Source organism: Peromyscus eremicus, chromosome 4 (genome assembly GCF_949786415.1).
Source record: "Peromyscus eremicus chromosome 4, PerEre_H2_v1, whole genome shotgun sequence".
Lineage (NCBI taxonomy): Eukaryota > Metazoa > Chordata > Mammalia > Rodentia > Cricetidae > Peromyscus > Peromyscus eremicus.
In genome coordinates, this window is record NC_081419.1 from 76,772,323 (window position 1) to 76,790,431 (window position 18,109).

The window sequence follows — 18,109 nt, forward strand, 5'->3', positions numbered from 1 at the left end:
TATTTTATAAGTGGGCTCTGGGACTGGCGGGACTTGGTGGCGGGAGCTGGAGAAAAGTTCTCCAGCTACAAATGGCGTCCAACGTGGTGGCAAGAGTTTCCACCTAAAAACTTAGAAAAAAAGATTCTAAAACGGAGCTAAAAACAGCTTCCTAATTGTCTCTCTCAAATGAGCGGCAGCTGCCGGTTTGAGCTACTGGCGGGTTCCTAGCATGCGCTTTCGACCTGCAGTATGGTGGGAATGAGGCCTCTGCAAGTAGCACATTAAACTGTGTGGTGGATTTAGCCTTTGCTAGTACAAAACAAAAAAAGAGGTTTCTGGGCTACACGCTACTTTGGTAAAAGTGTAGACCCACTATTTCTGAGAGTTACAGCTCCCAGAGCTGGTGGAAAGCGGACCATCGCCATGTTGGGAAACTGAAGTGGGCGGAACCAGCAGCCACAGCGCCAGCGCGTTTCAGGCTTAGAAGGCTGCAGTTTAAAGCAATAGGCTCAAGCTAATATAAAAAAATAAGCCACATAAAGATGGCTACCACACAGAGAATCTGGATTATGTTCTCTTTGATATTTGTAACTGAAGAAAAACATTTGATTACAAAAGCTGTTGAGTTATGCCAAAATGTATATTTTAAAGGTACCTTGACTTCAAAATTTGGATGTAAAGATATGTTGCTTTGGAAAGGAGGCTCTGATTTTGTTTCCACAGAAAGCCAGAGGCTATGGATTTGTTCAAGATTAAGATACATCAGGTTTGACCAGCCAAGACCCCCTGAAAGGTCTCCGATGACACCATGGCCCTGATGATCCAACATCCAGAATGGTTTCAAGGCAACTGGCTCAGACGACATACACTCATGGACTATTCCATAATTCTAAAATTTTCTTTGTATCCCCATAAGATACAGCGCCCCCCTCCAGCAGGAAGTAGTAAGAGAAACTACGCCCAAATTCCCAAATATACCAAGCTGACTTTGGAGATATGTAAAGGTTAAAACCTTCCTTTTTAAGAAAAGAAAAGGGGAAGTGCTGTGGGATGGTCTGTATGTCAAATGTGTTGTTGATTGGTCAGTAAATAAATCACTGATTGGCCATTGGCTAGGCAGGAAGTATAGGCGGGACAAAGAGAAGAATTCTGGGAAGTGGAAGGCTGAGGGAGAGACATTGCCAGCCACCACCATGACAAGCCGCATGGGAAGATCCCGGTAAGCCACGAGCCATGTGGCAAAGTAAAGATTAATAGAAATGGGCTAAATATAAGAGTAAGAGCTAGACAATGACAGGCCTGAGCTAATGGCCAAGCAGTTTAAATAATGTAAGAGTTTGTGTGTTTATTTTATAAGTGGGCTCTGGGACTAGCGGGACTTGGTGGCGGGAGCTGGAGAAAAGTTCTCCAGCTACAGTACAGACTTACCACACACACACACACACACACACACACACACACACACACACACACAAATAAATGGGGGAAGAAACAGAAAGCCACACAATCACACCCTTATAACAACTACTTAACGTTCTGTGCAGACTGCCTGGTAACTATGCTTACACTCATGGCACATAGGCCCCATGCTGGTGCTTTCAGCACACACACCAAGATATCACCATGGTGCTCACACACTCCAAGACATCACCAGAGTGCTCACAATTAGAAGTCTTCCTGTTCACATTGGGAGAGGACGAAACTGGGGTCTTCTCAGAGTAAAGAACTTTCGTTACTAACACCAGTGGATTCTACATTAGAATATTCTGGAAATCTTTCTAAAATCACATATTCACCTAAGGATGCAGGAGAGGACCATGTCTGAGTCTAGATGGCCTTCCTCGAAATCCCACACTCAACTCCTAGACTGGAGAAAATTATGAAAGGAAGTGAAAGTTCAATTTCTCTTAGAAAGGGGACTTTCTCCCTCTCCTTTCTTGTCTAAACTTTCAAAAGTTTTCTCAATTTAAAGCAAAAGCACAGAGAAACCCTGTCTTGAAAAATAAAAAAAATTTAAAAAAAAAAAAAAAAAGCAAAAGCTAGGTGGGCAACGTGTTTGTAGGTTTAAATAATTTAAATAATTTAAATAGTTTAAATAATTAATTATGTCTGGATCTAAAGACTAGGCAAATGCCTGTTGGGTCTCTACCACACTTGGGGAGAAGAGGAGGATGGAGGACAGACAGGAATGCGCCTGCTCCAAACCAAACCGAGCAGCTCCAAGCAGCTGCTGCCACAACCCTTTTCTACAAACAGTCTCTCTCCACCACCTCTTCCCATTTCTTCATGAATTCTAATGCACTAGGCTGCACCCACGAAGGCAGAGGCTTCCAGAGAAGTCAGTAATGTCACGCAGCTCCTGACAGAGGTGGGGCTGGACTAGCTGCTAATCCTGCATTCCTTTACACACCCGTGAGCTGAATATTGCCAGCTAGCTAATGACAGTCTATAGCTTCTGCTAAAGCACACGGTGCCCTGAAAATGGCAACTCTAGACTCTTAGAGAGTGTCTAATGCTCCTTAAAGCTGGGCCGAAGACAAGGCTCACACATTCCATCACACTTGAAACTCAATTTTAAAAAATGTTAGATTTCTGAAAGTTTTAAAGTTATGCTAGAAGGAAGGACATGTGAAAGAGACCTAATACTTATCAAAAAAAGCTGTTTGGAAAAAAGGAAAAGAATAGTAAGAAGGAGAATGTATTAGGCCTAACAACTTAATGAGAAAAATCACACATAACACGATTTAACATAGCCTCCAAGTCTCTCCAGTCTTCTCCCCAAATCTTCTCTGAAGGGCATAGGCAGGCATGGAGGATACTGTACCCCCAATGCCACGTGAGAGGCCAGCCTCAGAACGTGGGGAGCATGTCTGCATGAGCATACTATTAGTGAGTGAGTATCTGGCTCCTTGGTGGCTCCAAACCCAGTGCTCCTTCCTGTGCATCAACAGACAGAACCTCAAACCCAGGAACAGCTCTGCTAAAAGTTCAAGTTCCCATCCTCCCAGGGCCTTGTCCCCAGCTGTCTCCCAAAGCCACAGCAGAGCCAGAACAGAGAGTCCTCCTGGCAGAAGTGCCCCATGGCCTGGCTCCCGAAGTCTATGAAAGAGCAGAGATGTGCAGCTCCATGGCAGTCACCCATCAGACGAGCCAGGGCCATACCTCCTGATGTTGCCTACCTGCCAGGATGTCAGGAGGATGAACCAGAGCCAAGCTCAGTGTGCTGAGACCAACTCGGGAAGAAGAGAAGACTCTTCAGGGCAGGGAGGATGGTCACTGGACATCCCAACCCCTCCACTGTCCAAGGTGCCTCCTTTCCCAGGGATTATCCTCAACCTAGATCTTATGCATGTTTCAGGAGCACAAAATGGACAAGAAGCTAAAGAAGAGGTGGGATGGAGAGGACCACAGAGACCATCCCATGCTGGTATTCATCAAAAGGGGACAGCCCAGCGAAGGCCAAGGCCATGACCATATACAGAGAAAGGAGGTAAGGAAGCACAGGGCATGAGCTGAGTATCTACTCGGCACAGAACACTGACATAATACGCCCTCCGAGAATCATTGAGAGAATTCTACCACACGTTCAGATAGTCTCCAGCCCTGGACCAAGGCAGCCAAATATAGTCCTTGTTAATTGAGAGGCACCCCAGAACATAATGCCTGGGATTCTGAAGGTGAGGGTAGCATCCAGGAAAGGGGGTCTCCTCTGCTCACCCAAGCAAGGGCTCTTCTACCATATTACACTTACGCACAGACCACACTGCTCAAAGGCAGAAGGAAAGCTGGCCCACTAGCTCACGGCCAACAGGGCGCAAGATCGGAGCCTGCCCGGACTTCCTGCTCTTGGCCTGAAATTCCACCCGTACCCACCCCTGCCCACAGCCACAGGCAGCCACTCACGGCATTCCTTCTCGTCACTCTTGTCGAAGCAGTCAGGCAGCCCGTCACACTGCCAGGCACCCGGAATGCACCGCCCGTTGCTGCACATGAAGTTACCTGGGATGTTGCACTCGTTGGTGAAGTTGTTCCCAGGGAGCAGCTGGCTCTCTGTAAGGAAGGGAGAACAGGTCGTCAGAGACACAATGCCCACAGCCAAGGGCCTGAGCCCCGGCCTAGCTGCAAAGACTGACGTTCAGCCCAGAGGAGACTCCTACTGGGTATCTTTGCTTTTCTGCGTCTGTTTCCTCACCTATGAGAAGCACTTATATCTCGGCCCACCTCAGTACAAAGACGCTGAGGAACTAGCTGGAGCAATGCAAAGAAGCAGTCAGTGTCCAGCATGTAACAGGCACTCATCTCTCTCGTGGAGATCTGTGAGAAATGGGGCTAAGGAGGTGACTCAATTGTTAAGGGCACCTGTGGCTCTTCCAGAGGACCAGAGCTCGGTTCCCAGTACCCACATCTGGCAGCTCATAACTGCCTGTGATTCCCTCTCTTGGCTTCCATGAATATCTGCACACAAAGACACACACACACACACACACTTTGTGTGTGTGTGTGTGTGTGTGTGTGTGTGTGTGTGTGTGTGTGAAAACCCAAATGTTCTTTCAAGTTCCAGATAGGAATATGCCCTGGACCCCAAATATCCCCAGCAGTGTAAGCCTTCAAAGCCTCAGACTCACAGCCCCTACAATCAGAGTCCTTGACTTGGAGCCAAGTTGGCAAGAATACCAGGAGATCATTCCCTTCAGAAATAGGATACCTCGATCTACAAATCAATCTGCCTGACATATGAAATCTGTACTCAGGCTTGCTAACCCCCAGGAGGCTGTCCAGATCACTATACTATCCAAGAGTTACTGGAGGTTTAGAACCAAGTCCCCAGGCTCAGGTTCAAGTCCACTAAACAATCATAAAATGCCAAGGGCCCTACCCGGCACCATCCTTAAGACAGGAAATTAAACAGACCTCATGAGAGCAGGTATGGGAAGGTACAAACAGAGCTTATCCACCTCGAACCTTGGAGGCAGATTTTCCAGAGAGCCAAGATTTGATAGGTCAGATGAAGCTGAGCCAGTGTGATTAAAGGCTGGGAGATAAGTAGCCATCTAGAAGCAAAATTGTGTTAGAGGAAAAGACCAGTCTGTCAGCACACTGCGGCTCTGAACGCCTCAAGTCATTCAATAAACAAGTACTAGGCCTTTATGAGCAGACACTTGTGCTGTGAAGGAAAGATGGAAGGACATGTGCACCCTGAATTCCTTATTGACATCAAGGTGTTGGGAGCATGGCCTTCTAGAGCTGCCTATGGGGAACAAGAGAGCAAGACTCATATTCTTCTTTCACAAGCTTTGCCAAAGGAAACAGCTTCAGCTCAGGCTCAGATCCCTCTTACATCCCCTCACACCACTAACCTGCTGTGCACCTTTTTCTTTCTTATTGATTGATTTATTTATTTACTGCCCAGAACACCCTTCATGCCACCGTGTCTCCTAGTAAACTGCTGTTCACCTGCTAACCCCAAACTCCTCTGTTAGCCTCTCTCTGTGGAGTGTTGCCCGGCTTCTTCAGGCACAGAGAAGCACGGTTGTCTGGCAGAGCTACTTTGGAAGTGGTCCTAAAAGTACGTTTCTAACTGGGGCGAGCAAGCAGGAGCCAATGGGGATGGACACAGGCATCCAAAGTCCTTGTGCTGTGGATATCTTCTTGGAGACCATCTGCTACCTGATACTAAATTAGCAACCCATATACACGCTGCTCTTCAGAAATGAGTTTTCATCCTTCATTCCAAGAGGGAAGCTACAGCAAAAGGTTCCACTCAGCCCAAGTACATCCCAACCCTCACCCCTTGCTCACTCTGTCGGTCCTGACGCGGCCAACCCCTATCTCCATCACTGCAGCTAGGACTCTAGTCCACACAGCTACAATCCCATGGCCATCAGCACTGGCTACAACTTCCAACTCAGCCTCCTGCCTCACAGTTTGTTCCCCCGAGTCTGAATCTGTCTTCTGGCCGGAAGAATCTGCTGAAGGAGCACAAAGACTATGACATTTTCCTACTTTAAAAGGCCAATGAGTGGTGGGGGGCTGGGGAGATGGCTCAGTTGGTGGAGTGCTTGAGTGCCATGCAATCATGGGGGCCTGAGTTCAGTCTCCAGAACACACACACACACACACACACACACACACACACACGCACGCACACACGCACACACACACACACACACACACACACATACACGCCCCCGATCCCAAGGGAAGTGGAGGTGAGTGGATCTCTGAGGCTTCCTATTTGGCAAGTTCCAGGACAATGAGAGACCTTGTCTCAAAAAAACAAAGTGGGCAGACCTTGAGAAGCAACAGCTAAGGTTTTCCTCAGCTTTGACCTACACTCACATATCCATGAACACACATTCATGCAGACCCCCATACACACACAAACACATATACATTTGTGCACTTACAAAGACACGAGAACACAAACACCCACACCCCAGTGGTTTTTTTTTTTAGTTAGAATTCAAGGCAAACAAGAAAGATTCCAAGAAAGAAGTGGCATTTTCGGTGGAGGCTGATATAAAGTACAGGCCCTTCAGATCAAAGGAACAGAGTCAAAGGCACGACGTGGGGAGGAATAGCCTGGGGCATGGGTCAGAAATAGAAGACATGCCGTTCTGATGGGTAGGAGTTACAAACACACTGTGTCACCACATTTCCAATCCTGCCACCCAGTCCATCAGGATGCTCCATTCTGCAGAGCACAGACTCAACACAGGACCTCCTCTGAAGGCAACTGCACAAGTCACCACTGACCCTGGAAAGAATGAGCAGGAATTTATTATCTCCAGGCAGAAATCTGGATGCCTGGGGGGAGGAACCCAGAAAGCAGTCACATGCTGGATTCTAGCCAGATACTGCACGCTCAGCTCAGAACCTCCACACCCCTACCCCCCATATGCCTTCCAGCTGTTTAAGAGCAACTGCTCTGAGCATCACCAGCCAGCCGGGAATTCCTCAGGGCTGCGGAATGCAGAGCTGAGACTCGGTTCTGTTTGGAAATCACTTCGGCTCGCTTTTGTGGAGCTAACTCCTCGAAGACAAACCCCCCGGAAAAGTCACTGCAACTGTGAAATCTTGATCTGATAAACAGATTTCCGGAACCAGAAAATTGGCCAGATTAGATTCCAAAGAGCTTGCTCCGAGCATCAATGAGGCTGGCAACACATGGACCTGATGAACGGCTGGGTGGGTTCAGAGACAACTTATCCATCCATTACATCCGTCACACACAAATGTCCTGCCAGTCCTAGGACACCTCGCCTAGCGGATACAATAGGCACATGCTCTTCTGACCCCCCTTAGTCACACAAGGGTCACCCCGCCCAGTGCCTTAGGAAAATGACATCATCAAACATAAGAACATAAGAAGAAACCAAAGCAAGAGAAGATCCTCTTGTGGATTCTGTCTTTCAAGCCTCCCTCAAGCCCAGCCCAGCTGTTTCACTGGCCAGTAGCACCTGCACCATTATCTCTTGTCCCCCTTTCAACCAGCAGTCTGCACAGAGAAGAAGTTTGTGGGAACAACAGTCAGGGCCTGGAGACATTTTCTCTTATCATGACTAGGGGTAAGGTATTACTGACATTAGCATGTACAGGCCAGGGGTGTAGCTTTGCTTGGAAAGGTCTGGGGCCTAAAAGAACCATGTAGCTTTGACTATTAGGAATGGCAGGTATATTGTGCTATATTTCTCCTATCACGCATTGAGACACCACAACACAGAATCATCTGACTTGACATGTCAATAGTGCCAAGGCAAAGAACTACCTGTTTAAGCCAAGCTGCTACTTAGCAGTTCTCACTCCCTCCAGCTGCCTCTCTTCACACTGAGTGAGCTTTTGAAATACAGCTGATGGTGTCTCTGTGCCCTTCAAACAAATCTGAACTCTCACCACCTGGTTTAGAGAGCCCAGTGTGATCCTGACTCTGAAGTCCCTGCAACGTCCTTCAGAACCCGTGTCTGGACCATGTGGGCATCGTTCCTGTCCCCAGGCTCCCAAACATGTGGCTGGATGACCCAGAAGAATCTCAGCTCACTTTCCCCCTGGTGTTTGGGGCTGTGTTGTATCCCTCTAAAACTTCATGCTGTAGGCCTAATTGTTAGTACTTCATAATGGGCAAGCATTTAAAGACAGAGTCCTTAAAGAGGCGATACATCACGATGAGGCCGTTGGGGTGGGCCCTAATTCTCGATGACTGGTGCCCTCACTGGAAGAGGAAACTAGAGCACAGACATATGTGGAGGAGACATGAAGACACACAGAGAAGCCGGCCATCTGTAAACCAAGCAATAGGGACTGAGAAGGAACCAATCCCGCTGACAGCTTGATTTCAGAGCTCCCCAGCTGTGGGACAAGCCATCTCTGACATTCAAGTCCCACAATCTTAACAGACATCCAACCCAATAGGCTAGCCTCTTCCTGCTCATCCTTCAACCCCAGCCTAAGTCATCAAATCTGAGAACCTGTCCCAGACACCCAGCCGGAAGCTAGTCCTTCCCTCTGCTCATGCCCTGTGCTTCACTTGAGCCCAGCCTGTGCTGGTGGTTGCCTCTACACTAATGTTCCTGCTAGGCAGAATGCAAGCCCCTTTGGCACAGACTCTGTTCTGCTCAGCTCTACATCCCAGGCGTCTGCCATCCCCAGCTCTCCCATTCATATCTCTGACAACTCTAAGAAGAAAACCAGACATGGCATTAGTACCTTAGTCCCCTCCCTGAACTGCTCCATCAACCTTTGCCTCATGTCCTAGCATGTGGGTGGGACCTGTGCATACATAGTTAAAATAAGGGCTATAGGGGATCTGGACCTGAACAAGTACCCTGTCTGCTTGACTTGAAAGGAGGTTAGAAATCTTTTCAGCCCAACTGCCTGGCTTTCTAGTGGCAGCAATACATATCCCATCTCTGTGTCTTGGAACATATTTAAATAAAAAATTGACCAGCATTAGCACAAAGCTGGCCTTCTCTTCCTCTCTTCTCTTTTTTTTCATTAAGCCAAAGAATCAAAAGGAGTTGCCTGTTTCCACTGCAGAACATCATTTACTGAAAATAACTATACCATCTGTACAAGAATGGAAAAATGAAAGCCAAGCCTTCCTTGTCAGGAAGAAGACAGCAGCCCATTGCTACAGCTTTTTCCAGTGCCCCTGGCCCACAGCTCTCTACTTGATGTGGGGAACCAAGCTGGGGCAATTAGAGACTCCAGCCAGGACTACATCCTGCAGCAATCAGCCAGGACATCCAGCTAGTGACACTGACTTTTCCAGCCGAGAAATGGGAATTTCATTCCGGCAGCTCGGGTCCTTTGGCGTTTCTCATTGCTCTCCACTCAGCCTCCCTCCCTAGCCACATCCGTCACGGTGCAGTCTGAATGGACATCTGCAAACAATCAGCAGGCTCCATTTTCTGACTTCTGCCCAGTGGCCGTTCGTTCTCCTCATCCACTTCCTGACAGTCTAGATCTGTGAGCCTGATGAACAGAACAAGATGCACAGACTCATGTATCCAGCGCAGCTAAACATTCGGGCTTGCAGACCTCAGACAGCTCTTCCCTACCACCTCTTCAAGGCACCAAATAGACTTCTCCCACTGCCAGGTGCCAGCGAGTTCAGGGACCGCCGTTTTCTCTGTGACTCACTTCTTGAGACACGCACACACACCTGCACACACCTGCACACACACACACACACACACAAACTCACCCACAGAAGGTTAAAGCCACCTAGAGAGCTCTTCTTTGTCATTTGTTTACAAGCATAGCTAGAACATCTCTGAAGAGCCCTTCCACTCCCGACTGTTTCCATGTGGTGTGAGCACTAAACAGAACCTCGGACATCTGTCCTGTGTATTTCCAAAGGCATTTGGTCCTCATCACACAAATGTCTTCCTGTCCAAGCTTGGATATGGGAGCATCTGGCAGTCACCAAGAAGACAGCAGTCACACTAGAATGTCTGGGTCTGGCCTGGCTCCAAGCACCTGAGTTTAGCCAGCCCCCGCCACCCCCCACCCCCACCCCCCGGCATTGTTAATCTAGACTCCCTCTGCCCCATGAGCTCATTCCATTAGTGTTGCCTCAGTTTACCCATCTGATCAAGGGAGATCACTCAGACATATTGCTAAGAAAGGGTAAAATGATCCCATTCTTCAGCCTAGGACACCTGACTCTTTATATTCACAGATGTACTACAAACAGGGTCCATGGCCTGAAGGAAAATCACACACAGTTTCTCTCCAGAACAAGTTAAGGATGGAGCAGGTCACCAGGATAATGAGCGAGCCCAGTTGTCCGCCTAGCATCTGTCCATCACACAGCTTCATGGCTTGTTTCTCCCAGGAAGTGTTCCGAAATGATGAATGCTTTGTTTCCTTCTTACCAAATAAGCTAAGGAAGAAAGCCAATGGCTAGTATTCAGGGAGCAAGGGAAGGTCACATAAAGTGTTGGAATACACAGTTTCCCCAAGGAGTCAACTCCATAAACTATTTTTATCTGGACCTGTGGCCTCTAGGGCTGAAGCTGCTGCTTATATTTTGATGTATGTCTTCATTTTATGCATCATTTCATGAGGAAAACTACGTGGAAACGGTGTTTGTGTTGAGGGGAGCTATAGAGCCACTGAGATGCTGTCCTTATGGGGTCTCATGTCCACAGTCCAAGGGCCTGCAGCCCCTTGTGATGCAATCCACAAGCTGAACCCTGAGCCACACCAGGGCCTTCGCTCAACCCTCCTCTGACTTCTTTAACAGCCCTGGAGATGCTGGTTCCTATAGGCTTCTCCACTGGGGCTGATCTACCGTCTGCCAAAGCACTTGAATGTGGCAGGGATTTAACAGCTCTTCTTTTTTCATTAGTTCTTCGAAGAACCCCATGAAACAGGCACCTGCCCCTTTTATAGCTGAAGGAACAGACTGAAGACAGGACTCACCCAAGGTCACACAGCTAGAGATGGCCAGACAGGAAACACTTCAGCTGTGTAGGCCATGAAGCTGGGCTAAGGCTACTTACTGAACAGGTGACCAGATAAGACAGAGAATAGTATCCCATAAATCTTTCATTGATGGAATTTTTCAAAAATCTTCAAAATCATTAAGAGCAATTTTCTGTATTCTAGGTCTACCACATTGGGTTTCTTTCTGGGATGGGGGATAATGAACTTCTCAGGTAACTAAAAGTCAAAGCTAATCAAAACTGGTTATAATTGTCTGCTTTTTGAATTTCTCTAACTATTTAAACCTGTAGAGGAGGAAGTGTCAGACAACAGGTAATGGCAGGTACAGCCACTCACCAACCAACAACTGTGCCATCTGTCCATCCCATCCCACTCACCACATAAAAAAGAGGCTGCTCTTACTGTTCCCTGGCCCCAGAGAACCTCAGCTCATCTGCTGCCGTGTCCCTAGCAACAAGCAAATGCCAGACATCGAGACACCCCACAAATGGCTGCTGACCACAGGGATGGGGACAGAACCTGCTGACTCCCACAGACATTATTTAGTTCTGACATGAATTTATCTGAATGGCCTTGAACTTCAATTCTTCTTTGCCATGTGTAACCAGGTGGATCAATGACACTGGACCTGCAGAAGGAGGCTTTTCTAAGTTCCCAGAAGAGAGGCAGAGGGAAGAGATTGACCGCATGTCCAATAGTTCTCTTTTCCTGCCTAGCCATGCCCTCACTAAGGGTGGGATGCAGGCAGATGGGCCAAGAGTCCAGTGCAGTACCCCTCACCCCCAACCTTTTGCTTATGCAGCTTCCAGCAGCAACAGCAGGAGAGGGTCAGTGAAGCTGAGCTGAAGGGCAGGAGAGGGGGCAGCCTGCAGCCCAACTCCATCAGGCTGTGATAAGCTGGGCTTGTGATAAAGCTAATCGCCGCTTCTCCCAGGCTCAGATGTAGGCAGAGGTCAAGAGTAAGGGCTCTGCTTCAGCCCCAAGATTATCCCCACGCAACAGGAGACCAGTGCAGCCATCTCTACAGTCTCGGGGAACCACTCTGCAGCAGACCATCTGCTCACACTAAGCCCCTGTGCCCCCTCTCACACTGCAGGCACGGCTGTAACATAATAATGCCAGCCAGGGAATGAGCCAGAAAAGCAAAATGACCTTCCATTCTGGCCCCAAAGCACATCTTGATGATGAAGGATTTCTGAACTAAGACTCAAAACAAGCAGAGGCCAGAAAGGAAAAGGCAGTTGGATACAACTGCATTAAACTGTGAAATTCCAGGTCACTGATAAACACTATAAACACGCTTCAGACATCCCATCCACTGGGAAAAGATGCTCACTATGGCACCACAAAGTGTGGCTATGTAGAATTTCCTTACAAAACTATGTATGAGAACACAAACGATGTAATTAATGGTGGGGGGCAGGGCTGGACAAAGCATCTGGAACAGGTGCTTCTACTGATGAAGGGGCGCTAAATTACCATAATCACAGGGTGATTAATGGAACCAGCAGGCTCTCATCCACAGCCATCAGACTTGCAAAAATCTAAAGAAGTGGAACCCCAGGAACCCAGGCATGACACATGCTTGGGGACTCTGAAGAGGGCCTGACGGCAATACACAAGGCCCAAGATGATCATTCCAGGCAGCTGATGAACATGCACAGTGCACAGGGTGACATAACAGAACGACACAAAGCAGGGGCTGGTGAGATAGCTGAATAAGTAGAAGAAACCGTCCTGCAAGTCTAATGACCTCAGTCCAATCCCTGGAACCTATAGTTAAAAAAAAAGAAAAAAAAAAAAAAAAGGAATAAAAAGCCAGATGCTCTCATCTGCAGTCTCAGTGTTCCTACATCATGATGGAAGGCAAAGAGAGGAGAACCAGTTGGCTTGGAGCTCACACAGGCAGTACAGTGGAAGCAAGAGAGACCCCGCCTCAAAAATAAGGGGGACAGAATCTACTCCAACATAGTTGTCTTTACACACATGTCCCCAAAACAAAACAAAACAAGCAAAAACAAAAACAAAAAAAAACCACACCACTGCATGTTCATCAGAAGAACAGGGGGAAACACATGTCCTTCTCCACAGCTCACAGCACGCAGAGCTTTCATGGGATGAACTGGGGTGAACTGAACTTGCATGGGTAATTCTGAGAAACTTAACAGGAAGTGCAAAGGTAAGCTGCAGAATGTCATCCACACTAAGCTCAGAAACAAGCAATTTTAGGGGGCACATGTGGAAAGAATGACTACCAAGTTCAAGGTCACGGTTGCCTCAGGCTCAGAGAGGGCACAGGTGGGCACCAATGGACTTCCAGGGCAAGCTGTCTTTCTTTCTGCAGTCTGAAACAAGGGAAGCGGGGGGGGGGGGGGGGGGGGGGGGGGGGGGGCACGACAGCGAGCACATGGGCTTGTCAGGCATTTTTCTTGGTGACCTTCTGTGTACTTCAGAAACATTTCAGGAGTAAAATTCATTCGAGAGAATGAAAACTCTACGAATATTTGAGGAAACCTACAAAAGAGAAATGGTCCCAATACGGATGACACTCTACACTTCACAAGACGGAGGGGACAAGTGTCACACTGGAAGACCCTGAAAATGTGACGGCGCCCATCCAGGAGCTTTGCTCTGTTATGAATTCTTTTCATTTTCTGAAGGGCGGCAACAGTTGCGGGGTAAAAGCCGATCATGGAGGGGACACTAAGTATCTCCCATCAGACAGATTTGCCCACCCACATATTAAGCCATGGCAATCCAAAGGCCAAAATAACCAAGCCTAGGACCAAGTCAGGTGCTTTAGATCCAAATTCTAAGAAGTCAAGACTGTCTTTCTCAAGCCCCTTTGCCTCCCCATCCTTCAGCTGATCTGAGACAGGCTCAGAGGGAGTGAGTAACAGAAGCTGAGATTTGCTAAACAGAGCTCCCTGGCTTTGGCCACTCTGGAGCACAGGAGAGGTAGCCCGGGAGGAGGGACGGCAAGGAGAAGGCCAGCCTTTGCTCCTTGCCCTCCTCCCAGCCTTTCTACTGTGAAGAACCAGCAGACCCAGGTTCAACCCTGGTTCAAAGGTTGAAGTCTCTGATAACTATAGAAAACTGGGCGACTTCAGACAACTGAGTTACCCTCTCTGAGCCTCGATACTCCACCTCTCTGGCAACGTTGCCGAGAGATAGGAAGATGCTAGATGGATAAACAGAGCATAAACAGGTGGATGAATAAAGTATGCACAAGAGCAGGTGGCATGTACTTGGAGTTTAGGAAACTGCCCTATTTGTTATTCCTTTCCTGCCATTCATTCTCACTGACTCTACTCAGACTCTGACACTTCTGTGGCATTTAGAGAAGGCTATGACCCTTTCTGATCCATGCCCTCTAAAAGGGGACCAGTCTGGGCAAGGGAATGCCTGATGTTCACGGGGCAATTTGACTGTGTCGCTTAGAGCCAAAAGCAAACCACGGAGAGATACGTAAGAGCTCATGCAGCGGCTGCTACCTTCCCTCATGAGACCATCTCAGCTCGGGAACTTCCTAAGAAACCAAGAGCCGCTAGCACAGGCAATGACTCCATGGGCAAAGAGCTTGCAGTGCGGACACGAAGACCTGAGTTCAAGTTTTAAGAACCCACATAATACGCATCTGAAATGTCAGTGTTCCCACAGCAAGATGCGGGGCAGAGCCAGGAAGATCCTTGGGAGCTCAAAGGCCAGCCAGCCTGGCTTATGCAGAATCGAAACAAGGAACCCTGTCTCAAACACAGTAGAAGACAAGGCCTCTGTTATTGTCTGACCTCCACAAGAGCACTGCGGCACGTGCATGCTGGCTGCCAGCATCACACGCATCAACGCACACACGTACACATCCCACACAAGATAGAGTCGGGGGCTCTTTAGGACATTCCCAGGAATCTCGAGCTGCAGCCAGACTATAACTTGCAACAACTGTTCCAAAGAATCTGGACTTGCTTCTCCACCCTAAGCCTCAGTTTCCCCATGTATAACTTAAAGCAAAGCACTGGTAGACGGTGTCTGAGTCATTTTTCGATCCTTAAGGCACCTGCTCTTTGTCTCTGTGGATATGAACTCAACAGTGGGCAAATGTACACCATCTCTCTATTCCAGATGTATTAGTCAGCATTTAAAAGTAGCGTCTGGGTTCACATGGAGGTCTTCCTACAGGAGGTCCCTCCTCCTGTCTAAACAGAGCAACTGAGAACCAGAGCTCATCAGCTCGTTGAAAGGCAGGCTGGAGCTGCCCAAAGAAACCAGGTTCCTGGCTACTGGGAAGACCTAGTCCCATGTACACTTGCAACCAGGGACAATTTATCCAAAGGGCCAGGGGTCAGACCTGCCTCCCATTCCTTATGGATCCAAGGGCCTCTCCAACTCAGTTCACTTACCCACTACCTTTCATCATGTATCAGTAAATCAACAATTGTTTGGCTTATCACTTCCTATTAGAAAAGGAACTCGGGCGTGGGGGGGGGAGGGGCACCAGCACACCAGTCTGTTGCTGCCAAGCAAGGGTGGAATGCTTATTAACCAACATATCTTCTTAAATAGCTTAATCCATTAAACCGGTCCATCCTGCTTTTACAATCTGCTCACGTGGCACCCTCCCTTCCCACTGAGCAGACAAGGGGCCCTCCATCATGAGGAATTAACTGGTGTCTCGAGCAAATACTGTTGGGACATCTAGTGAGCACTAGAATTCAGTAGTACTTACTGTGGAGTCCTCAAGGTTCACAGCTCTCGGAGCAATTTACCAATGCAAGAGGCCTGTCAGATCTGATGAGTCAGGGGACTGAAACCCTGGGATGGACCTGTTTGGGCTTTCCAGACTATGAAAGGTGGTTTATGGCCAACTGAAAACAAAGTTTAAAACTAAGGAGGACTGGATGTGGGCACACCTGTAGTCCCTGCACTCGGGAGGCTGAGGTGGAGGATCTGACCTCAGGGCCAGCCTAAGTCACATAGTGAACTGCCATCTCAAAAGAAAGAAAACAAAAACTAAATCTACAGAGTTCTCATTCCAGGCACATGATAACCCATGTGCCCAAAATGCCAATATCATTCCAGCCAACCTCAGGGAGCAGCTTTGACACCATGACTCAGTTTACCCATTTATAAAAGGGAAACAGAACAAACCCTAACCTAACAAGCTCCACAGGTAGTCAAAGGAAAAGGGCTATTTCACTTTAAAAAAAAGAGAAAAGTACAAATTCAATGGAAACATCCAGGTTTTCATCCATTTTATGACAACACACAGATAGAGGCCATAAGATTAACCACAGCTCACTTCTTAAAGGTATTATTATTCACTATTAAAGAGTTACTATTCTATAAAAACTAGGTGTCATGTAGATACACAATATGTCATTTCCCACGGCATACCACTATAATGTAGCTACATGATTAGTAATTAGAAGATGGGTGATCTGAACTGCACAAGGATTCACCCCACACTGAATACAATAGAATCGTTCTAGGTGAGATGAGAGAGCAGAAGAAGTGAGCTGTTCATTAAGAAATGATTTTTCAATAAATTCAATAGCATGCCCCACAGTGTAGCTCCTGGTCTTCTGGTTACTGCATTGATCTCTGCTAATGGGGACAGCTCAGAAGGAAGGCACTGGCAAGAAGTCAAAAGGCTTGATGAACACTGAGACCATGATTCACTTCCAAGCAGGATGCAGCCCTGCAGGTCCCTCTCTCTTTAATCCCCAGCATTAGCTGGTTCCTACCCTCATCCATCCTCATGGAGTGACCACTGGCCTCCCGATCTCCGAACCTAATGGCTACTTTTCTATATTTAACTCAAGCACACATTTTTGCTATTGCTCTTGAGGCAGAGTCTCACCATGTAGCCCAAGCTGGCTTCAAAACTCAACCTTCCTGCCTCTCAGTAGGAGTGCAGGATTACAGATGTGAGCCACCATGCCTGGTCTATGTGCAAAGTTCTGCCGCACTGGGCCACCTGGATCAGCCCTTCCTTCTAAGTTACATCCCTTCAGTGACCTATACCTCCTGTTGCTCGGCCTCTTGCGTACACCCTCGGAAGCAGCTTCCTCCATCTACCCCTCAACAGTCTCAGACTTCTGCTTCCTTTGGCACAAGCAACATATGGCTTCCCTGAATAAGCCACCTTGTCCACTATTTGATTTGACCTTCAAGGTGAAACCCCAACCTGATACCTCTCTTCTCTGGCTAAGTTCTTCTCCTTTCAACTCCATCCTGTACCCAAGCTTCATGGTTTCATCCCCTACCACCAAACATATTCCATGGCAGCATCAGCTTACCATGTCTAAAACAGAACTCTAAGTTTCTCTAAGCTTGCTCCTCTTGCCATCCAACCCTCCCTGTTATTCCCATTCACACAGGTCAGCAGGTGGTATTTCCCACACATCTGTCCTCTCTACCCTTGCCTCCCCCAACCCTAGAACCAATCTGTCCCTTATTACCTGCAACCTCATTGGCATTTCTTAGTCCGCAGAAACCATCCTTCACTGGCCCCTCGAACAAACCTCACCACTACATGCAATGTTTGCAACAGTCCCATAGCTCCATCCCTGAAGGGTAAAGCTGGAGACCCTGGGGTCAGGGGGGGGGGGGGATACCCACCTAGTCCTCCCAACTTATGCAAACTTCTGCCACTTCACATACCATAATGCTCTAGAAACTTCTGTTGTTCCCAGCTGCCCGCTCAGCATAAGCAGCTTTTATACAACAGAATGGCCCATCCATGTCCTAATGTAGCCCTGGGCCCAGACAGAAAACTTAAAGGAATCGGGGGGCAGTGGACAGATGAATGCGAGGGTGGATGGATGAAAATACTGGCAGCTGCTTCCTTGCTCTATATTATAAAAAGCATGCCACCAAACACCTTGTGGATTATTCCCACAAGTTAGGCTGATTTCCACATTTGTACATAGTTCAAGATTTATGGAACTAAAAAAGTCCTTCATGCTTAGATATTATAATAATAACTTGATCTAAACTTGCTTACGAAGAAATAAATCCATACTATTATTCTATCTCATGAAGAGTTCATAGATCTTGAGATTTTTCTACAAAACACCTTTAAGTACAAACTAATCATTCTTCAAGCCAAAGGTCAGAGGCAGCTCCACATTAGCAGGTGAGAGCTTGCTTCCTGAGCTCCTGGTACAAAGACTGTACA

At 47.7% G+C, this 18,109-nt stretch overlaps 1 protein-coding gene across 4 annotated transcripts in view; it reads right to left on the reverse strand.

The window, feature by feature from the left end:
* Positions 1-18,109, reverse strand: part of Ldlrad3 (low density lipoprotein receptor class A domain containing 3) — a 244,242-nt gene that overhangs the window by 164,161 nt on the left and 61,972 nt on the right. For 3 of the 4 annotated variants that reach the window (XM_059261001.1, XM_059261000.1, XM_059261003.1), the window contains exon 2: positions 3,886-4,032. In XM_059261001.1, the coding sequence (XP_059116984.1) occupies positions 3,886-4,032 (147 nt within the window). The remainder of the gene's footprint in view (positions 1-3,885; positions 4,033-18,109) is intronic. The other variant, XM_059261002.1, reaches the window with a different exon arrangement.